At 49.8% G+C, this 25,883-nt stretch overlaps 1 protein-coding gene, 1 long non-coding RNA gene and 1 pseudogene across 4 annotated transcripts; 2 read left to right on the top strand and 1 right to left on the bottom strand.

Annotated features, from left to right (window-relative positions):
- On the top strand, positions 1 to 5,939 carry LOC106628140 (uncharacterized). The gene is made up of 5 exons (XR_001331423.2): positions 1 to 85; positions 2,110 to 2,250; positions 2,543 to 2,650; positions 3,187 to 3,335; positions 5,819 to 5,939. It is a non-coding gene; the product is annotated as an uncharacterized LOC106628140 (long non-coding RNA).
- Positions 4,699 to 22,884, bottom strand: GATA2 (GATA binding protein 2). 3 transcript variants are annotated; one of them, XM_088061886.1, is made up of 6 exons: positions 22,746 to 22,884; positions 15,368 to 15,846; positions 14,066 to 14,665; positions 11,257 to 11,402; positions 8,177 to 8,302; positions 4,699 to 7,342 (listed from the first exon to the last, which is right to left on the bottom strand). In XM_088061886.1, exons 2-6 carry the CDS (start codon positions 15,594 to 15,596, stop codon positions 7,043 to 7,045), a joined length of 1,401 nt encoding a protein of 466 aa, XP_087918012.1. In that variant the 5' UTR covers positions 15,597 to 15,846; positions 22,746 to 22,884; the 3' UTR covers positions 4,699 to 7,042. The 3 variants fall into 3 exon arrangements, with proteins under 3 accessions (XP_087918012.1, XP_005522132.1, XP_087918013.1); XM_005522075.3 differs by lacking the exon at positions 22,746 to 22,884 and adding an exon at positions 16,380 to 16,579; XM_088061887.1 differs by lacking the exons at positions 15,368 to 15,846; positions 22,746 to 22,884 and adding an exon at positions 15,201 to 15,332.
- LOC148183222 (uncharacterized) lies at positions 18,412 to 25,883 on the top strand (annotated as a pseudogene).

Below are 25,883 nucleotides of genomic sequence, written 5' to 3'. Positions count from 1 at the left end.
CGTATTTAGACAATCTGGGCCTATTGGGAGCTTTGATTTGTTGTAAACTTCAGCTGTTTTAAACGTTAAGTCGCGGGAGACTGAGGTAAGGGGAAGGAGGGGGAAAGGCCTGTAGACAAATTAGGGTTATTTAATAGCAGGACTGTGTTCTCTCTGCAGTGTTCTAGTGACCATTAGAGCATGTGAAAGGAAGGTCAGGGGCTGAGAGCATGGGAGATGGCAAAAGGGCTGCGTGCGGCTCTGTGTGTGCGTGGGGCTGTCCGTGAGTGTGTGTGGTCAGCACTTGGAATCAGCCAGGGGATGCACTGCAATGACTAATGTCTCCAGTGTGTCATTGTGCCACAAACAGCTGGATGGAGGTGGTAAGAGCAGTGCAGCAGCTCCACAGCAAAGGCAGGGAGGAGCTTCTAACCTAGAGAGTGCTGTGCCCTTTCCCTGTGCCTATCAGTACACACCACATGCTGACATTTGTTAGAACTTGCCCTGAAGTTTGCTAGGCTGGAGCAAGTTAACACTTGTAGGTAGCTGATAGGGCAGGTCATGTCTTCTTTATGCCTCTTTTGCAAGGGTAAACTGAGGCAGGGAGCACTGTAATTATGCTTGTTATCAGAAAGTGAGTGTGTGAGGGAATGGGGTGAGTCCTGGCACTAGTCAGGCAGTGGTCTGCCTCCAGAGATGTGCTTTTTCATCAAGAACATCTTTCCTGTGCTGCTGGGAGTAATGCTTGGAAAGAAGAAAATAGTGTGCAGTCCAGAGTGCCTGTGGGCTCAAAGGTTATGTGAACAATTTTGGTCTGTTCTTTTTGTTCATCTAGTTCTATCTATGATTAACTCTCAACATGGGGTTGTTTTACTTCCAAAATTTTCAAGGACCCACAAAAAAAAAGAGAAAAATAAAGCAAAATAATGGATGGGCTGAATTAAAGCAGGAGATGGTAAAATGATCTGTATTTTACAGCAAAATCCAGTAGGGATTGCCTTGAGATCACCCTAGCAATATAACCTGCCACTAGAATGCCAATGTAGGCAACTAGGAGTAAACTAAAGAACCAGAGATAAAAAAGCACAACCAAATAGACAATAGAGTGCCCCAGGTAAAGAAATCTGCCATGTACTCTCTGCCTGACAGAGAGCAGGCAGGAGCTGAATCAAGAGCCGGAAGAAACTAAGAGCATTGGGAAAGACTTGGTGAAGCACTGAAGTGTTTAGAAGAAACAAGGGTCCATGTTCACGTTCTGGCATTGATAGGCCCAACTCCAAATGATTTACACAGGCTCTTGACCCTCCTGAGCCAGAGTCAACTTTCCCCCAAATAATTCCCTGCAGCCCAGAGCACAGAGAGGTGTGTGAAGGATACAGGCAAATGGCTGTTTTCTGCCTGGTGCTGCTGTATAGGCTGCGTTAGCATTATACTTCCCTGATTCAGGTTTTTATAGAGCCAGCAGTAGCAGTTCCCTCCCTCAGTGGTATGTCGAAGCCTTTCCCTGGAGGAGGGGTTAGTTCACTATTGTCTTTCTACCTGCTGGATGTTTTCTCTCTCACTCTGGATTCCCTCTCACCAGTATCTCTCATCCCGCAGCCGCATTTTCTTCAGATGCACTTTTGCTGCTCAGAAATGCAGCTTAGTTCTTACTGCAAATGCAGGGCAGTTCTGCAGTGTCTCCCAAAAGTTTCCTCAGGTGGGGGTCCTAGACCTCTCAGCAGCACCTTGGTGCAATGTAAGCCCTGAATTTAGGACAAAATGTATCTGACAGGAACTCATCAGACTGAGCCACCAGGATTGGCTGCAAAGCTGGCACCACAGAGAATTTCACCCAAAGCTGTTCAAGCAAATGGTGTCTCTGAATTGGCACCAGCCAGCTGCCCTGATGCTGAGGTTTGATCTGTTAGACCCAGAGCAGCCTGGTTTGCACTCATATCACCATGCTTAAAGAACAGTCACTTAATCTCACTTAGAAATGTTTACTTGCAAGGACCAGATGGCCCAGGGAATTGGGCTAAACAAAGCATTTTACTTCTAGGTCATGCATTCTAATCCAGTCCAGGTTGGTGATAAATGAACATATTCACCTGATAGCCACTTTTGGCTTCATTTTTGGTTGTTTTTCAGGCTAATTTCCAAGGGGAGATGCCTCACCACAAAATCTCCCTCTCTGCCCTGCCACAGTTGGTACTGATTTGACTGTCTCTGCAGAGAAGCCAAGGATCAAATGCTCCATGGCGCCAGACTGTTTTCTTTTGCAGCCTGCAGGTAAGGGGAAGTTGTCCTGTGTCTGGCTGTGTCACGCTTGCTCCGAGGATGGGCAGGCATTCAGTTTGTGAATCTGCTGCCCCAACCCCCTCCACCAATGTGAAATTATATTTATTTAAAAATGGGAAAACGCTTAATTGCAGTTGACATATAGGCACTCTCTGTTATGAACTTTACATGCAATCACAGATAACAGCATCAAAATTAATGCCTGCTTCCCACTTGTCCTTCTATAAGCAATAAACGTTTGGCAAGTCAGTAAATAACAAAATTCTCATGTGGCCATCTACAGGTCACCAGGATACTTAAGAAGTTTGCGTTAATTATACCATGTTTGCCATCAAAGAGGGGATATTAACCCTTTCGAGCTGTTGCAGGAAAGCAGTGGAGTCATTTGAAAGTAAGTAAATAAAATCTTGTCACTAAAAGCACAACCTTTGCAAAACAATAGTTTAAAAAGGGATGTTTGAAGCAAAAACCTCAGTAGACATCATGGAAAATACAGTACCTTTTCAGCTTCCCTTTTATTTATTTTGTATTTTGACATCAAACACTCCCTGTAACCTAATCTTCTTGGCTTTTGATGTGGCCGTGGAGACATGACAATTAAGCACTGCTTAAAACAATAATCCCAACAACAGGAACCAAAGGCAAGTAATGTCAGGGTTCCCCCTCACAAAAATTCTGTCCCCCAGTGTTTGGTGGTAGTGAAAGGACTATAAATCCCAATTTGTTGCCTTGATATCTGCTCTGTGCTTACACTTTACGTTGAACTTTACACACTTGCTCCATTTCCATTCCCTGCTGTTTGTTTTTCTTCTGCTATGCGAAATGTCTGGAGACAAACACAATACACACATTGCAGAGAGATGGTTTGATCTTTCACAGATTAGTGCCACCTGACAAACATGGGATTATTTATTATCTGTGTTGCAGGAACTGCTGAAGCCTCTGCTCAGAGAAGCACGCTCCTCCGGGCGCTGGGGGATGCACCACCCCTCCTGACAGCCTGATGGATTATGGCCCCAGTTCTGTCAGCAGATCCAACCAAACCAGCAAACCGACGGCAGAGAGGCAGCCCCCAGGTAAGCCACCATCACAATCTGAATGGGATGTGTACTGTGCAACCAAAGCAAACAGCTTGATTATTCCTGTTTTAAAGAGATGTTGCTAGTTCTCCTTTCTCAGTTATTCAAGCATAGGAGAGAGGCTGAGTTTAGTTATCCCATTTTAAACCTGCCTGAAAAAGAACATGTTTTTTTTTAAATGAAGCTTGCACAGTATGCTATAAACTGCCTTCTTTTTTTCTTTTTTTTTTTTTTAATGGGTGTTTGCACTAAGCCTTGCTGAACAAGTTAGAGAGATTATTAACTCATGCAAAATGATGCAGGAAGGCCTTGTCCCAGTTGTGTGTTATTCCTTCAGCACATGGAGAGCTGCTGCAACTCCGTGGTATTCACAAGCAGGACTTGCAACCAGGGCTGGGCAAAAGACTGCAGCAGGAAAGAGAAGCACTGCTAGAAAGAGCTGGGATTTACATACACACACACACACACAGAAAAAGGAACCAAGGTTATTTTTTTTCTTAATGAGTAGAGTTATCCCCAAGCTGATTTCCATAGGGAGTCAAAGGAGGAAACCCAAAATTCATTAGTTTTCTTGAAAATATTGTTGCAGCAGCAGTAATGTGCACCCCTACGCACAGCAGGGTGACTTTGCAAGACTTTGCTGCACTTCAGAAGGCCCCAAGGGGCTCCTTGTGTGGGTCAAACTTGAATGTGTGATGAAAGCAGCCACAAAGTTTTGGTCATGGAAAATCTGTTTGACAAGCAATTTTCTCCATCCTCACATGCCAGTCCATGTGCATACCTCCCTGCTCCCAGGGCTGCAGTCCTCGTTCCCAGGGCAGCACTGAGCAGTTCCAGGCTGGCCATCCCCCCTTGCACAGGTTTCCAGGTGGAGAGTGTTTCTTTGGAGAACTTTCCCTAGTCTAATACAGGTCCTGCCTTGAAATCCATTAAGCAGCTGGCCACTTTTCTACATTTACAGTGCTTTTAAAATGTGTTTTTAATGTAAAAGTATTTCTCCAAGCACTTTAATAAAAGAATCAACACACCAAAAAAAAAAAAAATTCAAGACAAACCACAGTTCATCATCTACAATGTGGCTGCTGCCTCAAAATTTAAACTAGCTTAGAAACTTTGGCACACTTAACTGCATGACCTCGTCACCCCAAAACAACGCTGGAGAATGAGCTTTTGTACCTGTGCTTTTAATACTAAATCATTCTTTAACTACCTTTTTTTGTCCTACCCTGTTAGGTTTTCAAAATATCAAGACTGCTCTGCATAAGGTATAAGCCAATAATTCTACTGGCAACAATGACAATAATTTTTCCTCTCTCCCTACTAAAAGCAGCTTTTATGACATGAAGCAGGGCACAGGTAGTTTCACAAAAAAGGTATTTATTATTCTTAGCAATATTCACCTTGAAGGAATATGAGGAAAGCATACACTTTTTACAGACAATATATAAACATGTTGTACATAATTAACAATAATTTAGTTCACTAATCCAAAAATAAGCAAAATAAAAATTAAAATAAAAACAGAAAATACTGAAGATTTTTTTATGCTGATACAAGTACAAAATAATTTAAATCTCAACTGCTGTTGTCTATGCTGCAGTGACTGACAATATATTGCACTTTGTCAACTGTATCAGTAATCCCTGTCTTTAACCCACATCCCTTCCCCTCTGCCCAAATCCTACAGAAATTTGAGTTGGGTACAAATAATATACAACTGTACCATTGTAAAAGGTAAAAAGTAAAAAGGACCTAATTTTTTACCTCAGTAGATTAAAAATTCTTATGATTTCTCCCAACCAATTTGGTTTCCCATTTCTTTCCACTTCTTTACAAAGTGCACCTATATGCCTACGCAGACCAAAGAAAAAGGAGGAAAGCAGGATTTTCATGGCTGCTTGGTTCTTAATTATAAAATACTAGAATTACAGTTTTTAAAAAAATTTACATACACCCATTTTTTTATTTCATTCTGTTGTTTTTTTTAAAGCAGGACTTTTGCAGTAAAGATACAATTTGGCTTGATCCAAAAAAAAAAAAAAAAAAAAAAGGAAAATCCCAACAACAAAATAGTTAAAATTTAAAAAAATAAAATAAAAAGCTTGTCACAGAGTTAAGCTTACATTGTTTACATTATCAAACCCCTCTGTTCATTGGGGCATTTTCATCAGAAGTATACTTAAATATGTACACTGTGTGTTATACTGGAGCTTGTGTTCACGAGAGGCATCAGATCATAACAATCAATAGAATACACTTCACATTGGCAATAGCTTTGTTTTAGGTCATTTACGTACAATATGTTTTAATAATGGGAGATTTAAATTGATTTTTTTGTTCTTTTCTTTTTTTCATATAAAACCCTCTACGGAAAACAAACGTTCCCCTTAGAACGATGCTTTCCCTCAGCTGTCTCTGTGTCTGGGATCTGACGGATGTGTGAAGCTCAAACTGATTGTCTCTCTTTTTCCCCTCTCCAGTGATCTCAGCCTCATTTCTGCCCTTCCTCCCTGTGAAGTCCACCGGGGCCTGGATGCCTGAGACAGCACGCGCTGGCTGCATGTGGATGTGGTGGCCACACTGCCCAAAGTTTACCCAAGCAGCTAATCTGCATTTTTAAGCAACAGCTGCCAACACAACAGAACAAAATGCTTCAACCTCTAAAGTCTGCAAGCAGGATGGTTTTTGTGCCCCATTATAGTTTTGGCTGTGCTAGAACTTACACAGGAATTTACCAAAATTGTGTTGCAGCTATCACCCCTTGCTAGTGCAGGATTGCCTTCCTCAGTTTTTTCCCAACAGTTTGTCTGACCTAGGTTGTCTGGTTTGAGGAACAATAGGGTAGTTGGGAGAGGGGCTCTTTTTTCAAATAAATCTTTCATGCTAGGGAGAAGAATGAAGGTTGTGTCAAAATAATCACCATCTTGGGCTTATTAAAATCCCGTATTACAGCTACATTTTTGCTTTGTTCCTCACCTTTGGAATCTTTTCCCCCTTCCTAGTAACTTTGGTATGGAGGATAGATGGAGCTAATCCAAGAGGGCTGTTGAGTACAATTCCCCTCTCCTTGTTTTGAAGGCAGCTTTTCTTTTAGGGTAGCCATTGCAAATGACAGCACAAAAACATGCAATCAGAGGGGTTGAGGCTTTTTGTGGAAAACAAAATAAATATGACTTTCTGTCTGATTTTTAAAATTACGGTTTAATAAAGACGCCTTTTTTTTTTTTTTCCCTTTTCTTTTTTTTTGGCTTTTTTTCTTCTTTTTTTTCCCTATCCCAAAGTCCACAATAGAAATCCAGCATGTCTGGCTTCCAGTGAGCCAATTCCATCCTGGGAGGCTGCTTATATCTCTTTACAATATTCACAGTAATATCAAAGAGAGAAAGGAAAGCCAGTTCCAAGCCTTCTCCTTCAGCTTCTGCCATCTTTTTCTTCCTGCTGGACCATTAAGTATCGAACAAGTGAGTTCTTTTTTCTTATACCTGAGGGGGCAAAGTGCATTACAGGCACCACTACACATTTCTGCAGAAGACCCATCATTTGCAAGGTTTTAGTCCAGCATTAAGAGTTAAACCACATGGGAGCAAAGGTCTCCTTTTGCCATCCCTACATTCTCCTTTTGGCAGAACATTGTCTTACTTGGTGTCATCTTAGGCAAAGTCCCATGTTCTTAATATCTGGATGGGTCTCTTGGTCATCAGGTTTTATCCCATGGCTGTAACCATGCTGGATGGGTGTGGGTGTCCAAATGAGATGCTGGAAGATGGGTGGATGGGGGTAGGTGTTGGTAGGATGTGTCCAGAGTGGCTGAAAGGGGGCAAATGCCCCATGGGTGCCATGTGACTGGCAAGGGCAGCAGCGCTAAAGGGAGACGACTTCTCCTGCATGCACTTGGACAGTTCCTCAAAACACTCAGAGCCTTTCTTGCTTTTCTTTGATTTGTTGGACATTTTCCTATTCCTGGTCTGAATTCCTTCCTTTTTCATGGTCAGAGGCCTGTTCACCTGCAAGAAATGAGAAAATCAGGCTCATGCAGACAAAATGACCTTATTGTGCAAAAATGAAAATATTTGGACAGCCCCCATGTGTTTTTCCTGGATGGAGACCTTTTTCTGGACAAAAAAAAAATGGTGTTTCTCTCTGCAGAACTTGTTTATATTGATTTGTTTAATAAAACCACACACACAAAAAACCCCTAGACATGAAAAATAAATTGAACTGAATTTGGCAGCTGATGACTCTCTTTCCCGTAGGCTTACCCTCAGTCCTCATTAATTTCCTAATAGAAGATCAAACTAGGAGGCACACGCTGACCCAAATGCAGTCCTGAGACATGAGCAATCTTGTACCAGTAACCTCTGTTACCTACAGTGTAAATAATGTTCCAACGTATCAAGTGTTTCTGCTTAGGATTAATTTCTTTTAAAAAAAAATAAAATAATACAACAAAGCCTTAGATACAATTATTTTTTTTACAAGCCAAAATGAAGATAGCCCATCAGGATTAATTTTTATACAGAGCCCATTCCAAATGGCCTCTGTTTCTGGAGGGAAACTGAACACAAAACCCACTTAGTTAAAACCAAGTGTGGCAGCTCTATTTTGCCTGGTTTGCCCAAGCGTTAGAAGCCAAGCTAATACATTGTAATGTCACCGAACTTAGCATCACTATGCTGACAAAGAACGGCTGTCACTTCCCAGGGGAACCTTAGAGACGGGGGAAGGAATAAAACAACAACCAACCCCCTGAAACCAATAAAAGCCTAGTGTACACCATGCAGTTAAGACATCAATCCACACTAGGCAAGCAGCGACACATGAGATGAGTAAATACTCACATTGTGCAATTTATAGTAGAGTCCGCAGGCATTACAAACTGGGTCCCCGTTTGCATTACGTCGCCATAAGGTCGTGGTGGTTGTCTGACAGTTGGCACAACAAGTCCCTGCTCTCCTGGCCGCTGACTAACCAAAAGAAAAAGAAAATTAAAATGCATCACCAGGTGGAGGGAGATCATGAGAGAGGTCAAATTTGGCTCAAGATTAGTTTGGAAGAACTTGTTACTAAGATTTCAGAAAGCATCAGGGCTGGAGGAAAGCTGCTGTCAGTTTCAAGTTTTATGGACATTATGTTTTTGTTTAAATTTAAATATTCTCCTATGCAAACTTTCAAGCCCCATAGCACTCTGTGCTCAAGGGAAGTAAGGAGAGAAACAATGAATCTCCGATTCCACAGGCAAAGATTTTAGAGGGGGGAAAAATAATCCTGACTTTTTCAAATTTTCCCTTTGCAGGATTTTAGAATGCATCATGAGAATGCATTTGCCTTTTTATTTTCTTTAATGACCAGTTTAGTCTGTGCTAGTGTTGGGACTGGGTTTGAAAACAGTGAATCTTTAAGAATGTGATTTTTACCCCTGCTCCGGCCCTTGAAAGGTGGACACAAAAGAAAATGAACTTTTTATTACTTAGCTGGGTGCAGTATTTATCAGAGCCATCACTGAAAATTCAGTTTGCATTTACAAGTGAAAGGGAGAAAACAAAACCGGCTCCAACTTTCTTTAAATATTTAGCAAACCAAATTTCATGCCTTGCAGCAATGATTCCGCTGACCCCGTCTGCCGCCTCTGTCCCTACTTAGTTCCTTGGCTGACAAGCCCTCAAACAACTGTCTTAAAATTAAACAAAACCACCAAAAATCCACCACCCTTTCCTAGAACTATTGTTCTGCTGAAACCAAGGTGAGGGGAAAGAAAAATGCCCAAACATTCACCCACCTCCCAAAACAAGAACAGGAAAAGTAGAACAGCAGGCGCCTGTGATTCCTGGACGGGCCCTTGTCTAACAGACCCCACGATAAAGCGTCTTTTGTGCATGGACAGTGACGTATAAAGTGTTATGGACAGATTAACTGCACCCCGTATTTTGGGATATTATTTTGTATTAGAAACCTTCAGCCCTGCCTCTAGAAGTGGTCAAAATAGCCAAGTCCATTTTGTGCTACTGAATTAATGCTGAGGACTCAGTATTTTCTTAAATTGGAGTTTACTTCCTAAAGCGTATCAAGCGTGGTCGTTCCCTGGGGGCTTTGCTCCCTGGATATTTCTGCAATTATCCATGGAGAGCCATGGGATAAAGCAGAAGCAAAGCTCACAGTAATGCACAGGGCATCTCTGTGAGCACAGAGCCAGTCCCAGGGCAGTGGGATTCCCAGAGAACTCCGTGTGCTTCCCTGCCCGCCAGCCCCAGTGGGGAGCAGGCGCCGCTGGAAGCACAGCTCGGCCCGCTCACCAAAGAGGAGCACAGGGTTCTGTTCTCACTTGCTCCTGATTTATGCCATGGCCCTCTGTAACTTTCCCAAAGCTGATGGACAGTTCAGCAGCTTTAGGCAAGAATCAGGCCCTCAGAGACTCGTATATTTCTGTGCCTTACTCGCCTGTGAGAACAGGCCAAAGGCAGAAAGAGGGGGTACCCCCTACTGTAAATGCGCTCATGCAACCCAAACACAATTAATGCCAGACGTCCAAACGCTGACATTATTAATACGATCACTTTGCTATTGCATGGCAGATTAACAAATTCCCAAAGATGGCCACCTCCTCTCCCCCACAAACAAGCAAACTACAGTGGAAAAAGGGGCAATAAACAAAGCTGTAAATCAATTAAAACAAAACAAAACATTTAAACAGCTAAACATGAAAAGAAAACCGCTCTAGTGCCCCCCAAACCCTGTACAGTGAGCTAAGTATAACAGTCTCCCAGCACACTGGAAGGTAGAGACCTATGTTTGCATATTTGAGATGGCTTACTGATACTCAACTATGCTGCTTAACTTTATGGCCTGTCCCATTCAGTCTGGAAAGCACTTGAGCTTGAGAGACTGATAATGTTACACTGTTGTCTTAACATTTTTCTATATGTCAGTCCCTTTAGAAGACAAGTCATTAAGAAGCTTGCATAGCTGAAATTCTAACTCGGGAATCTTCTATATCTCATCCCAGTGTTAGAACGGTAAAGCTAATTTTCTGCTCTCTAAACCTCATTGATATTTGCCCACGAACAGCTAGGAGACTTAGGCACCATAAATCACAAAGCTCCAAAAAATATATTTATTATTCTTAGCATTTTACGCATTATTTGTGGAGTAGAGTGTATTAGAAATTTCAAAACAGCAAGCATGACTGGCAAGGCTTGCCTATAGAAACTCTCTAAAGCTTTTAGAGTCAGGAAACAGATACACAAAGTTTCATTATCTTTAACGTACAGATATCCGGATAGGAAACAACTACCAGGAGCTTAGAAAGGACTTTTTTTTTTTAATCAGTCAAATGAAAATACGAAGTATAGGTGACTCCATGGAAAAATAATAGGATTTTTTTAACAGTAGGGGATTGTCTGGGGAGGGAACCAATATTAATATTGCCAGAGAATATAAGAGTGAAAATTACTTCATGGCTTTTATACAAATAATTTTTAAGTAGGGAGCAGTAGCTTTGACTCATCTGATTTGTTTTGCTTTTCTGGAGCTGGAACTTTTTTTTTTTAGTACATGGTGGAGGACATTCATGCTTGTAACCCTTTCGCTCCCAGTGTGTGCCCAAACCGTCCCAAGAGGCCAAGTAAATGAGGAATTAAATTAAAAGCTGTCATCTGAGGAAAAACGGGGAGAAGGACACACGATATCCCGCATGCATTGTGAGCGGCAGGAGGCTCGGGAAGGAGGCTGGGGGCGGAGGGGCGGAGGGGGAGATGTGCCCCGAGGCTCGGCAGTGACCTCGCCGGGGGTGACTGACCCCCGTGTACAGTACAGCTCGGCTCCTCGCAGGGGCTGAGCAGAGATGAGGCACGACTGACTCGTGCCTGTGTGTGGTCCCGTTGCCTTATTTATCCCCAAACCCAGGAGAAATGAAGACACCTACCAGCCTTCGCTTAGGTTTAATGAGAGGTCGGTTTTGACCGTTCATTTTGTGGTAGAGCCCGCAGGCGTTGCACAGGTAATGCCCGGTGCCGTCTCTTCTCCAGAGAGGGGTAGCAGTGGCTCCACAGTTCACACACTCTCTGCCCTCTAAACGAAAACATGAAGAAAACAGATTTCTTTCTTTAAAAACAAATTCACAAAATCTTTTTGCATTGTCCTTTAGGCATTTTTGAGTAGTCAAAAGAGTGTGTTAATTCTGTTAATTAAGCACAACCAGACAGCAGTGACATCTACAGTACAGGCAGCAAGAAGCTCAGTGTCTCAAGAATTCCCAGGCTCCAGTGAGTATTTTATGTCATGATCAGGAATAGGCAGCGTTCTTTGCAAGGTGAGAAAGAGTGACACTCTCATTGTGTCAGATGGAAGTTATCGTTTCAGCAAGGAGAACTCCCTCAGTCTTCACTGGGCACCGCTCCCCTCCCGTATCTATTGCACTCTGGTGGTGAAATCCTGTGTTCCTCTGCCACGAAAACACCCGTGCACGTGCACACAAACACACACACACTTGCAAACACACAACACTTTAAAGAGAGTCAGAGGAAGAGGTTTTCTAGAAAAAAATCTAAGTAAAAAAGACCTCAAATTCTGCACTTTCTTTTTTGTTGCAAGTTCTACAGGAGAATAAAGTAGAGCCGAGCAGACTGGGAATGGGTACAGGATACCAGAGTCTCAGTTATGATTTTTGTTCTAAAGGCATAAAAACGCTGTTAATGCTGTTCTTTGAGAAAGTTCAGTTTCACTATTAAAAAAAATAGGCTTGAGTGCCTTTCTGTTTCTGTGATTTTTTTAACAATCCAGTTTGGATTTGGTAGGGAGCAGTCATTATTAGTTTTAGTACAATGTGGTAAACATTGTAGAATGGCTGCATTAAATAAAACACAACATGTAACTCCTAGATATCCTTCTGCATCAGAAAGCTTCCTGCTAAAAGTTCATTTGACTTGGATGGTTTGAGGGCAAGTCTGCTTAATATAGAAATCTCTCATAATACCATTTATGCAAATCCTAGAGTATTTAACTGGAAAGGAAATTCTTTTTGCTAATAACTGAAGCAGACCATGTTGAGTTCAGCGGGGCTTGTGTCTGCTTTAATCTAGGGAGTGAGTAGCTTTTAAACAGCACAGTCTAGAGTGAGAAATGAGGGGAGCTCTGCGGCACTGCATTTGTAGCTTTTGTCCCTCCTAGGGCAGGAAGCTGCAGGAGTCGTCTTGTCGTGACTCTTAGTTTTCCTACAAAAACACTGAGTGGTCACGAACTTTCCCCAGTTCCTTGCACTGGGAGCTCCCTTACAGAGAAGGGGAAAAAAAAAAATAAAAAGAAGCAACTGTAAAACAAAAGAGAAAAGGTCCTTGCTTCCCCCATCTAAAAATCATCGGCAGCTACGGGACAAAATATTTTTAAAACAGTTACTCAGGATCCCTCTGTCTTTAGAGACCTGGATCTTGAACCAGTTTCCAAATTCAGGCGGTTTGGGCTACTCATTGCCTGTAGTTTCTCTTCTATGCACTACCCAAAAATACATACACATAGTAGCAAGTGCCTGGAAATTACAGCAGAGAAAGAATGTATTTTTCCTCTCTGAGGAATCATTTGAAACAGTACTGATGAGCTTGTAAAATAGCTGGTATTTTTGTTGCAAAACTCATAAGAGATCACATTTCTAAATTATTGTCTACTTAAGTAAAAACATGTAGTGTATTCATAAGCAAATATGTTCAATGGAATACATATGCAAATGCCTATAGGGCCTTTTATTTTCAAAGGGCTGTCTAAATTCAGTCCCAATATATTGCACTTAATTTTGTTCCATTGGTGAAAATGTTAAACCAAGAAAGTCAGTAGAATTACATAAATTGTCACAATTTGTGTCGAGCTGTATAACTACTGCAATTTCAAAGTGGGGTCAAAACTTTGTTCATCGCCTGATTTACGAATTTAGGACTGCACTTTTAGAAGTAATGCAAGGAAGGGTTGTGAACATGGGAAAAGTCTGCAGGCAGTCATTTGGAAGCAGAGATATGTCTGATTCAGGATAAAATAAAAAAAGGTGAGGGGAATATCTTCTAGTTAAAGTTAGGCTGAGTAAGTTAGCAGTGACTGGACATTTTAGTATTTTGCACCGGTATGTAAACTATATTTGAACTTCTGCTCTTGTAAAATGCAAAGGGAAAAAGGCCCTTTGCGATCTGAAGGGGGACAGACCAGGGAAGTTTCGCTTTCATCTTCCACTGGGGCCTTGGGTGGTGTTAATGGAGAGCCGTGGAAATAATGGAGGGAGCAATACCTATCGCTGGGAAGCCCCCATGTGCCATCCATGGGGGTTTGCCTGCCTTGAGGGAGCAGGGTCGAGCCTGAGCCCCTTGGGAGCCTCAGGCCTGCTTTTCTCCGACTAAAAGGGTTCGGGTTTCTTTCTCTGTATAAATCCCTCTTTGTACAACGCTGTCTGCTGGCTCACACTGCCCGGTCCCTTGCCCCGCGGCCCCTTCGAGCGCCCTGTGGCCAGTGCCTGGGTGCACTGGCACCCACAGGAGCCCAGTCCAAGCTCCATCTCCTGCTTTTAAACACACAGAAAAGCAGAACCAAGCAGTCACCTGTCCCTCTGTCCCGAAGAGGGCCAACACAAGCAGCCAGCCTCGCAGCAGCAGCCCACACCCTCACCCCAAGAGCCGGCGCAGCCACCCGCACGAAGCGCCGGGAGCGCGGCCCCTGCAGCCGGGACACGGCGGGCAGGCACGGGCTGCGACACTTACCCGAACAGGACCTGGCCTTGCTCCGCGGCTTGGGGGTGAAGCTGGACGCGGGGCCCCCCAGAAAGCTGCCCGGGTGGAAGAGGCTGCTGCTGTAGTCGTGGGCTGCCGGCACGTAGGAGGGGTATGTGGGGATGGGGTGGTGGGTAGAGGGCTGAGCTCCCATGCTGGTGAGGCTGCTTCTGAGCGGGCTGGCGCTCTCCATCTTCATCCCCTCCGACAGCGACACTTGGTACTTGATGCTGTCTTTGTCCTCCTGCCGAGCCCCGGCGGAGGAAGAAGGGGAGGCGGCGCTGGTGGAGTTGGGGTCTGGGGACACTTCCTTAGGAGGGGTCGGGGGAAAGCCGAAGAGGTGGGAGCCGGAATGCGAGGCCGGGGTGAGCGAAGACACGGAGGCGGTGCTGGAGGTGCTGCTGCCCGGGTACACCGAGATGGCCCCAGGCGCTCCGGCCGCCGAGGGGTGCAGGGGTGTCTTGGTGAAGGGGCTGACGGTCCAGGGGTTGTGGTGATGGGCAGACAGTGCCGCCTTGCTGCTGTCCAGCCAAGGGATCCCAGGGCTGTGGATAAGATGAGGCCGGCACATTTGACTCCCGGTCAGGCGGGCTGTAGAAACACAAGAGGGTTTGGGGTCAGCGTGGGGCGGCTCGGCCCGGAGCGGCTCGGGGAAGACTCCAATTCCCCGTGGTTGGGCAGCTCCTCGGTCTGCGGGCAGCCGGAGGACAGGCGGCCACGGGGGAGACATCACAACCCGGGGAAGTGCAGCCAGGCTGGTGCAGCAGCCCCTTCGCCCTGTCCCATCTGAGGGAGATACCAGCTAGCCCGGCCAGCAGAAGCAAAAGGAACAGGAGGGGGACTCAGGCAATCCCTTTCCTCCCACCCCATTCCTGGGAAAATGCAGCAAACCCCTTTCTGCTCTAACTTTCTGACCTGTCGTAACACCCTCTCTTCGGCTCCTAAAAACACCCCCAAATAAAATCCATCGCCAGAGTTTGAATCAGTTTGTACTTTGCATCCGGGAAGTAGCCGTGTCTGAGAAGTTTTAGCCCGTGCGCACACTGTTTCCCCTTCCTCTCTCACCTCCCCCCTTTCTTTCCCTCCCCTCTGCTACTCCTTGGTTATCCCTAGGGTTAAAACCCACCCGTGTCTGGCTGTCTGTCCTGTTTTCGATCTCCTTTTCCCCGGCTCCGACACACCGAAGCGGCCCCGAGTGAAACTTCTCACTCCCGCTCAGGACACCCGCGGCTCGTACGGAGGGGCCCGGAGCGCTGCCGAGACGGCGGGGAAGGGCCCGGGGTGCTGATTTACCGTGTGCCTGGCTGTAGGACACCCTGGCCCGGGCATGGGCGGAATTGGCGTAGTAAGGGTTGCCCTGGGAGTCCAGGTGGTTGAAGAAGACGTCGACTTCATCCGGAGGTAGGAGCTGCGCTGGTTCCATGTAGTTGTGAGCCAGCCCGGGGTGGTGGCTGTCGGGGTGCTGCCCATTGAGCACGGCGTGGTGGGCCATCCAGCGAGGCTGATCCGTGGCCACCTCCATGGCCTTGGGCCTCCCCTCTCACCCACCCCCAGGCCAGGAGCGAGCGGCGCTCGGTGGGGGCGGGGAGTGCTGCTCGGAGGGTCGCTTTTGACGATGCCTGATGGGTTTTAAGAGATTTGAGGTGGCTTTTCTTCGAAAGAAAACCGCCGAGTGACTGGAGCGCGCCCTCTGAGACGTGGGAGAAGTCAGCGTGTCCCTCTGTCACCAGGCGGGTAGCAGAGGCAGGTCCGGGGAAGCGCCAGGGCAGCACCTGTAGGGAGAGACGGGAGGGTTTAGCAGGTCGGCAGCCCTGGGTGCGCTGCTCGCCGGGCCGGCTCCTGGCCGGCTTCTTTCCCCAGAGGTACATGGATGGGGAGGGGGAAGCAGAGCCCCTCCTCCCTTCCAAAAATATCCTGTCCCCAAAACTCCCTGCCTTGCTCTCTCCCTGCTCATTGCCCCACAAAGTAAACAGAGATCTATTTCAAACTCTTAACTAAAAACAAAAAGGAATAAAGGAGGGGAAAAAAGAAAAAAAAAAGAAAAATAAAAAAGAAAAAGCTTCGTTCCCCCCCCTCGCTAGAAACGTCAATAGGAGTTTTTCCAGCTGGCTTCAAAAGCGGGGTGAAAAAGGAAGAACGGCAGAACTAATATAGCGTAGTTCTAGCAAGAACTCCAACACAAAAGGAAAAGGAGGGGGAGAAATAGGGAGGGGGTAGAGAAGAAGAGTGGAGAGAAGGGTGTTTAGAGAAAGCAGCGAGTGCGCCCTGGCAGTGGCGCGGCGACCCCCCCGCGTCCCACACTTACCCGGCCCGGGAGGCTGGGTGGCGATGAATGCCGGCGTGGAAGATGCGAGTGCAGCAAAGAGGGGGAGAACGGAGGGGGAATTTAAAAAGCCAAGAGGGAGAGGAGGGAGGAAAGGCAGACCGAGAGCGGGAGGAGCAGAGGAGGTCGGATGGAGGGTGTTACTCAGATGGCAAAGCCGCTGCTCTGGCCGGCTCGGTCCCATCCCCGTGCATCCTATATGAGCGCTGGCGCCAGCTGGCCGCGGCGCCGCAGGCGGGCCGGGGCGCGCAGGGCCGGCGGCCGGGCCAGCCAATCCCGCCGCCCCACACCGCCCCCAACCGCACCCCCGGCCCCAAACGGAGCCGGCCCGGGGGGGGGGGAGCCCGGCAGACCCCCTCCTCCGCCCCCCTTCCCCCGCTCGCAGCATCTCGCCCGGCAGCGCTGTGGGGGCTTTCCCCGCCCGGGCGCTGCACGCCCCTGCGGGGCGGGGACGGCAAAAGAGAGGGGGTCCCGCCGGGGAGTGCGGGGATGTGGAGTGGGGAGAGGGGGGGCCGAGCGAAGATGGAGTGCGGGAAGGGCTCGGCGATGGAGCCGACTCCGCCGGGTGCTGCCCCGCCGCCGAGCCGTGACTTCCAGCGCCGCCGCCGGGATGCCCGGGGCTGGAAATCGGCACCGGGGAGATAAATATGCTAAAATCCCTTAAATCAGGCACAGCAGCGAGCAGCCGGGAGCGGGACAAACCTCAGCCTGGTCACATTAGTTTGAAATAACTGTCTGGATCGGAAAAAAATAATTAAAAACAAATAACTGCGAGGCTCCGCGCCGATCCGCAGACCGACGGGATGTGCAGGGCCCGGGCAGCGGGGCCGCTCCAGGCGGCTGCAGGGCAGGGACCGACCCTGCCCGAAACCCGGCCCGTAGTGCTCGGGCCGGAGCCGAGCCGGGGCTGGCTGGCGACCCTGGGCCCGGGGAGCCGAGCCGGGCCGAGGCACAAGGGCGCTGGGACCGGGTACAGACTTCCCAGCGGGGCTGCGACATCGCTAACACTTTTTCTTTTTTCCAATCTCACACTTTCTTCTTAATTAATTACTTTTGTTAATTAATCCAAACATCACAGTTTTAATATTTGCAATTACTCGTGTGCTTTGGGGCGGAGAGCGGAGGTGCATCCCGAATCAACAGGCGTTTTCTGCGGAGTTCGCGGTGCAGCTCCAGCGGCAGCAGCCGGTCTGGCTTCGCCACCCGCGAAGGTGCGGGTAAACCGGTCCGCCTTTGGGGCGGAAAATAATAATAATGGGAAAAGGCATAAATAACTCCCCGGAGCGCGGCCGGGCGTTGCTGCAGGTCCCGTTTCCCAGGCGCTCCTGCCCCGTTCCTCAGCCGCTGGCTTTCGGGAGAACAGGGACACGCTAATCGCAATCCTTCAAGCCTCCTAGCTGGCCGCGGGGCGAGGACTGTTCTCTGCCCGAGGATCGGGGAGGGGGCGGCGGGGAGCAGCCCCTCCGCTCGCCGGGCAGCGGCCGCGGCTCCGGCCCGACGGCGCGGCCGGGGCGGGGGGCGCGGGAGCGGCCGGGGCCGTGCGGGCTTGCCCCGAGCCCCACCGGGGGGCTGCGGGCAGGGGGAGCGGGGCGGCCCCGAGGATGCTGCTGCCCCCGGGGCCGCCCCCGCGGCCGGCAGCGCTGGGGGCTGGGAGCTGGAGCCGGCCTCCCCCGGCCCGACCGCCCCAGTCACTACGACGCCGGGACTCTGACGTCACCCGTCACTGCCAAATTCGCCAGGAAATGAACTTTAAAAAAAATAATAACAATAACAATAATAATAATAATGACTGTAATAATAATAAAACTCCTTTTTCTCGCTGAGAAGCACGTCTGGTCGGAGCGACATAGGGCTCCCTCTCTGACTATTCCCCCCACCACCACTCGTTGTCCCCCTGTAACCTTCCCCAGGGGACCCCCATGGCAGTCCCCGGGGGCGGGGGAGAGGGGGCCACACTGAGGGGAGCTAAAGGTTGGGACAGGGGGAGGCGATTACGCTTCCCCCCCCACCCCGCATGACGTCTCCTCCACCCAAAGCCCGGGTGTCCCTCTCCTCCCGGCCCCCTGACCTCGGGGCTGCGCGGTGGCGCCGGGACCGCGGCGCCCCTCGCCCCCTCCTGCCGCTGCGGGGGGGTCGCAAGCGGTGGGGCCGGGCAAGCTCCTCCGGCGGCTGCCGGGTGCGGAAGGGGCGGTGGAGCCGGCTTCTCCCGGGACGGGCTGGTTGGCCCGGGCAGGCCGGGGACAGGCGCTGGGACGGACTTGGTGGGAGAGGGGCCGGGGTTCGGGAGGGCAAATGCCCTCCGCTCTGCGGAGCGTGCCTGGGAGTCTTAGTCCGGTGGTGCCCGGGAGGAAAGGGAAACAAAGAAAAAAAAAATGTAAAAAGGGAAAGTTAAAAGGCAGAGAGAAAACCAAGCGAGCTTTCCAATAATCCGGCTTCTCTCTCCGAAGCGATTTTCTTTCTACATGCACCAAAATTAGCCAAGTATCACCCGAAAATGGATTTTTAATGTTTTGAAAGAAAGGCGACTATAAAATAAACTCGGGCCGTTGCAGGTAGATTCCCTCGGAGCCTCGCTGTACCCACCGCGGGGGCCTTGGTAAGCCGTGCCCGGGGAGTCCCGGCCGGTGGAGCACCGGGATCACCCGGGCCCCGCCGGCTCCCGCTCCCGACCGCCAGGGAAATCCAGCTCCTCGCTACGTGCTTATTAATTAATTTGAATATTTTAATTACTGCCCTCCTGCCATCAGCACGGGGACGCGATTTTTGGGTTTCGGGGAGGGGGGGTGTGGAATGGGGTGGGCTGTTTGTTTTAGGCAGGTGATAAAATCGCAGTTAACGAGCTGATAATTCGTTCGTGTTTGTTTTAAAAGACAAATTGTAAAGATTAATCAGGCGGCTTGATTTATGGCGAGGCAGACCCCGGCGCTGCCCGGCCAGGGCTCCCTGAAGCCCCCGTCTCGGGTTACCCGAAGCCCGGCAGGCGAAGGAAAACAAAAGGGGCGAGCGGGCGGCGGCTCCGGCAGCAGCGCCTCGGGACCGGCTTCCCCGGCGCCCGCCCCACCTCCGGCCCGGGGGTCCGGCTACCAACTCCCCGCCGCCGGGTGCTCTCCTCCTCCGGCCGGCGCCTCTCCTCGCACCCACCTCTCGCCTCCTGCAACCCCTCCCATTAAAACCCTTTGTAAAATAAATGACCCCTCCAGCAGGGATGAAAGATTTCTGTTGAGAGACCGGCTGAGCTGGGAGACTTCCTAGCCGGCCAGCTCGCAGTACGTTGGTTTATTTTGTTCTATTTTATAATTTTATTTAATTGTATGGTTTTTTAACTCCCGACGTGTCCCGTCCCCGCTGCCTGGTTCTGGCGAACGGAGTGCCGGCTCTGGTCTCGGCCGCTCAACGCCCCGGCGGCACGGCTGAGGTTTTTAATTGAATTAATTTACCCACCGGGAGCAGCAGCGAACTGCGCTGGCTGCTGGAGGCGAGCGGCTTAGCTCCGCTCCGCAGCCCGCCGCTCACGGCTGGTTAAGCAGCTCTTCCCTCAATTTTCTGCCAAAGCTTCCCGGGAGAGGGTCTGGCCGGGCCCCACTCCTTCACCCCGCGCCTGCCAACCCCCTTTTACCTTCTTTTCCCCCTTCTTCCCCCGGGCACTACGAGCTCCGTTTTATTAACTTTGGGTTTTTGGTTTTTGGGGTTTTGTTTTGTTTTGTTTTTTTTGCTGTTGCAATTTATTTTTCTCTTTTAATAAGGGAGCTTTCGAAGATCTAGAAGCACAACTGGTTATTTTGATTTGATTGACAAGTGATGTCATATCGTTAAGGGAGGGGGGAGACGACAACATGTTTTAGCAACAGTTAGTAGTGCCATGTGATGGAGTTGACACCTATTCTTGAGCAGATGAGAAGGCAAAAAACAAATAAGCCGGCGCCGCACACGGACCATTTATTTACATGTCCGGACAGGGGATTCTTCCTCTTTTTTTCCCCCTTCATCCTGGGTGTTTGGATCTGGGAAAATTTGTACCTGAGGAGAACCCGCAGAGCCCAGGGCACGTTCCTCCAGCCACCCCTTCCTGGGGTCCCCCCTGCGGCCCCCGAGGGCCACACTCTCCCCCGATGAACGGAGACCTGGGAGCCGAGACCTCCCGTGCAGCACTGCCCCGCTGCCTCTCCGAGGTGCAACCCACAGACGCAAGCATGTGAGACGCAAGGGAGGGCAGGGAAACTCCGTGGAAAGAAAGAAGAGGGAGAGAAGTGCTCAGCGCTTAGCACCGCACGGGGCCGCGGCGCTGCCGGTGCGGGCGGGCGATGTGCGAGCCCCGGGCGTGCTGGGGAAGGCGGCCGCTCCCGGTGGGGAGGGGCTGCCAGGGACTGCTGTGGGCGTCCCGCAGCTTGGGCACCGGCCGGCTCTGCCAGCAGGTAGGAGCCCCGGACAGCCGGTCCCTGCAAGCAGCACCAACACCCGTCTCGGGTATATTTCTTTGGATTTTTTCGGGGAGAGAAAGTTCTTGCTTTCTGCCCTTAAAAAAAAAAAAAATAAAATAAATAAATTAAAAAAAATTCTCGGTGTTTTCGGCCCTCTGGTCTTTTCTCCGCTTTGCTTTTCTTCTCCCCCGGCTCCCCCATCCTGTGTTACTAGCACCTATTAATGGCTCCTGATAGGGTTATAAAGTGACACCGTTATCTCGTAACCACAAGACCCTTACTTAAACTGAATTAAGGAAAAATAAAAAGAAAAAAAAAAGGGAGAAAAGCGCGGGAGAAACGACTGGGGAATAACTCACGGAAAATTAATTTTTTTGCTTGTTTTTGTAAATACGCTATCCCCCATCCCTCAGAGGATTTCTGCAGGGTATGGACCTCACCGTGGGAACCCTCGGTCCCTGTCTCGCTTCCGACAAGCTCCCGCACACGCCTTCACCTGCGCTTTGTCGCAATTTGCCTGGTGCCCGCAGCCCCCCGGCTCGCTAGGCTGCAAAATAAAGGGGAGGAAAAGCCTCAAGTAGACCCCAGCCTGCCCACAAAACCGCCTTTTGTGTAAGTTCCCGAAGAGAACTGCGTGCGTGGGGAAGGGGGAGGTTGCACACGCGCAGCTTTGTCCAGAAAAAGGTATAAATTTTTTTTTCAGGAGCTGATAGGAAAGATTTCGTTTGCAAGATCTCTCGTTAATTTTATGTATGGATATTTTTTTTCTTTCAAGGTTATTTCGGGAGCAGCTGTTGTAGGAGGGAGGCCGACCCCTCAGGTTTAATTTGTTTCTCCTCAGGCAAAACTTTGCTGGGGAGGGACCGACCCGGCGCGGAGAACGGGACTCGATTCACGCCCGGCAGCGGCGGTGCCCAGCGGCCGTCTGTCCTTGCGAGCCGCGGGGCTGAGCCAGGCCGGAGCTTATTAGACTTCCGAGGAAAAACTATTTGCGTTTTAATAAAGATGCTCCGTGCGCCGGGGAAGAACAATCCCCGCGCCCGAAACTCGCACCCCCTTAGTGAAATCGCTTTTCTTATTGAAATCGCAGCAAATCCAGGCAGGCTTCGCTCCCGGACGCTTCTCTTTTTTTATATTTTTTTTTTCTTGCCTTCCAGCCTGAGCACCCCAAAGCAAAAGGAGGATAAAGAGGGGAACTTAGCACATACAAAAACAGAAGAAAAAAAAAAAAAAAGGCGAAGGGGTGAAAGAGTCGGCGGAGAGGAGCGGCCGTGTCCCCGATGTGCCTGGGTAATTTTAAATCATGCAAAGCCCCGTAAAGCTGCCGCACGGGACTGGGACGGGAGGACTCCCCGGCAGGCAGGTGCAGAGAGAGCGGGGCCGGGCCCTGCCGGCTTTCGGGCAGAACAAACCCTCGCTTTTTTTTTTTTTTTTTTTTTTTAAATGCCCAAATCTGCCAACAAAGGGAGAGAGGAGATAGGATGTAGCTGCGGGGAGGGGACGCAGGGCTCTCTGCACACGCTGTCTCCGGGAAATCTCTGCCTGGCCGCCCTGGGTGAAATGCAACTTTCCAAGATGGAGATTTAAATAATCACCCCAGTGACAATGGGAAAGAAAAAAAAAAAATCAAAACAACCAACCTCAGATCCAAGCAGGGCCCGGCGGCCCCGCTCCCCGCGGGGTGCGGTGCGGGGACAGAGCGGGGGGAGCCCCGCGGTGCCCCCGGGCCGACGGGCGCTGCACCGGGCTCAGCCCGGCCGGCTGGGAGGCGGCAGCCCGGGGGGTCCGCCCGGACTGGGGACATTCTTTCGTTCTTTACAAACACTGCCAGATTTGTCCCTGGGGGAAACTGCCCCGAGCGAAGCGCTCCCGCAACGGGACCCGCACCTCGTCGCCTGCAGGGTCGCCCCCGGGCCGCGCAGAGCCTTACCTTGCCTCTCGCCTGTCCTCGTTTTTCTTTCAGTTCTCCGCACGGTGCATGGGAAGCGTCAGTTCTGCTCCTCACGGGGCCGCTCGGCGGGCTGGGGAGGGGTCGGGACTCCAGAGCCTCCCCGCCACGGGAGCGGCGGCTCTGCCGCGGGCGGAGGGTGCGCGCAGCCCGGCGGAGGGGCTGCCGCCGAGAGCGCTTGCTGAAAACTGGCAGCAGTTTCGAGCTGAGCCCTTTTTTTTTTCCTCCCTTCCCTCCTTCCCCCCTTCCCTTCCTCCCTCCTCCCTCCCTCTCCTTTCCTCTCTCCCTTCTTTCCCTCCCCTTCTCTCTCTCACTCTCCCGCATTCACGGATGGCACAGCGAGCCACTCTGTATTTATGTACATAATAAGGCAGCTCGTCCCCTCCACTTCATTTGCATCATTACAATATCTGTACAAGCACATCACATTGTCTGTTGCTTGCACCTTTTGTTACGGTTGCTGTCACAGTCTACGCGACTTGACTTTCATATTTTAAATGACTTGATATTATACCAACAACACGCACTCACATCCCAGGCGCTGGGAAACCGGGCTCCGGCGCGGCGGGCGCCGCAACCCCCGCCTCTCCCGAGCCTCTCGCCTCTTCCTCTGATCCCAAGCAAGGTGGGCTGGGGGGAGCCGCTTCATAGCATCAATTATTCCTATAAATTACTCTTAGTCGTATTAATTTTCTTTCCCTCTCTAGTGAAGAGGAGTCTTGGAATTTTTTAATTTTTTTTTTTTTTTTTGCCATTGACCAGCCTGATTTTTGTATAACCTCATGTTTCTTCTCACACCTTTCCCTTCCAAATTCAGCCTTTCGGGCTATGCACCTGCACGTAAGTGAGGCAGCGGAGAAGCTGGAAGAGGCACAAGCAGATATTACGTGACGAGTCGTTATAGCTAGGAAAGAGACGGTAAAATACGTCTATTTCGTAGAGCACTAAGAAATCCAACCAGAACGAATGTTTTTGGAAATGTTTGCGCTTCCCAGCCCTGGCTTCAGTGCTCACCTGCCGGGTGTTTTCCTGTCGCTGTGTGTATGCGGGGCCGGGGGCTTCTCTCGCCAAGCCCCCGATGCCTGTGCGGGGTCACGGGCGCCGGGGCTGCTCGGGGGGCGCGGCGCGATTCTCCAGAGGGGGGGACAAGCGGGACCCCCGCCCCAGGCTGCAGGAAAACCATATTAATACAGAAACAAAGGCCGGACCGACCGGTGGGGGCCCTGCGGGAGGTGGGGGAACGAAATACGGTTCGGGAAGGGAAGGAGAAAAGTTTCGCGAGAGAGGAATTATCATCATAATGGAGGTAAAAATGTGAGCAGGGAAAAGAGGAGGGGGGGATCCTATTCTGCTGGCATTTTCTGTCTGTCTTTGTGATATGGTTCAGGGGAAAAAGGGTCCTTGATATGCGGCAGATAATTCTTATCAGCCCCACGCAGCCCATTTCCAAAGTAAGTGTTTTAATTACTCCTCCTGTATTACCCTTCATCCTCTGAGAGAAGATACATCACCAGATTTATGCAGGGGAAAAATACAAAAGAATGTGGTATTAAAATACATACATACATATATCCCCTCTTTTTTCCCTTGTGCCCAGGAAGAGGGAGACGCTGTCGGCAGCCGCGTCCTGGGATCGCCCCGCACGGAACGACTCCAAAACGAGGAACTGTCGCTCAGGCGGAAAAACTACGGGGAAAGTGGGGTTTGAAGGTTGCAGATTTTTCCCCAAGCGGGGTCAGACGGGGGTATGCGAGCCGGGGGCTCAGGGGGCTGAGAGCGGAGCAGTGCCCGCCCGAGCCTCACCGCGCTGTGCCGGCTCTCCAGCCGCGCTGTCCCGGGACAGCCGGGGTCACTCCTCCACGTGCCACCAGAGACACTGGGGGCCGGAGGGGCAGGGAGTCAGCATTTTCCCCTCATGCCTGCTGGAAGAGAAGGATGTTTTTCTTTCCTGTTAAGCTTTCGTGCTAAAGATGTCATCTGAAAGTCTGGGAGGAAGGGGGGACCGTGCTCTGCTCTCTTTCACGGTAACAACCATATTCTGCATATTGAAAAATATGATAGACAGTGAGGGGAAATTTCCTTCCCCATTAAAAAAAAAAGAAAAAAAAAAAAAGGAAGAAAAAACCACCAAAAAACCCACCCCAACCTTTCCAATTCAACAAAAAAAGAGGGAGAGAATTTTAAAAGAGAAGAAGCAGCACCAGCAGCAAGGAGAATATAGGCTCAGCAGCTCTCCAGGTTCGCTTCCTTATTATTACTATCCAGGGGTAATTTTTCATCTCTGCTAGCTAATCTTTGTTCCTTGTGAAGATAATGAATAGCCCAATCCTTATCTCCTGGGCTCCTGGAGGCTGCTGGAGAATGGGGTTGAACAGGGTTGAAAATTGGTTCCAAAGTGCTGCTGAATAAATGGTGTTCCTTATCTCTCGCTTCCAGATTATCGGAACCCTTTCAAAACTCACACAACAAATACAGCCACCGCATCTAATGCATCATTTACCAGAGCAGATCTCCGCGTTTGATCGGCAGATAGGCAAAATCTATGTATTCCTTGCTTTACTTAGTATGCATGGATGCGGGGCTGCTGTGCACGAGGGTTGCCCCCAGCCGGGCCTGGGACACCCCCGAGGCTCTTCACACACTCGGGTCTTTGCTGTGGATTCCGTGGAGTGACACGAGGGTCCCCTGCCCATCCCCGATCCAGGGGAGCAGGGTGGGACAGCAGCTCACCGCGCAGGGTGCCGCCACACAGCACGCTTGGAAATTTGGGGCTGCTCTGCTGAGGTACTGGTGGATTTGCAGGGAAGGGAGAAGAGTTGTGAACATCATCCTGGGCACCCCAGACACCTGCTCAAGCTGACACTCACTCCTGCACTCACAGCCACCTTCACCTGGGTCCCTGGGCACTCACTGCTTCAGGAGTCAAGTGCGTGGCAGCACCGCTGTCCCCAGCCAGGCTCAGCTGTGTCCCAGCCCTGTCCCAGCCCTCAGCAGTCTCAGGGTCCAGCTGAGTCAATCTAGTAAAAACTCCCAGTGCTCCCTCCAGCTTGTTCCCCCCAAACCCTGGCCATGGAGCCCTGGCAGTCCCTTGGGTCCTCCACGGGCTGGGCTCACTGTCAC

Source organism: Pseudopodoces humilis, chromosome 13 (assembly GCF_049639895.1).
Source record: "Pseudopodoces humilis isolate 2021_Gansu_Grassland_sample_001 chromosome 13, ASM4963989v1, whole genome shotgun sequence".
NCBI lineage: Eukaryota > Metazoa > Chordata > Aves > Passeriformes > Paridae > Pseudopodoces > Pseudopodoces humilis.
Note: the sequence above shows the minus strand (reverse complement) of the source record. Positions and strands in the feature narration are given on the sequence as shown.

Bases quoted from the DNA above. Each gene is read 5' to 3' on its own strand.
- GATA2 (XM_088061886.1), bottom strand. From the start codon at position 15,596: ATGGAGGTGGCCACGGATCAGCCTCGCTGGATGGCCCACCACGCCGTG. The intron at 14,666-15,367 runs GTAAATCAGCAC...GTGTTTCTACAG, and splicing joins GTCCTACAGCCAGGCACACG to CCCGCCTGACCGGGAGTCAA. The intron at 8,303-11,256 runs GTAGGTGTCTTC...TCTTTTGGTTAG, and splicing joins TTAAACCTAAGCGAAGGCTG to TCAGCGGCCAGGAGAGCAGG.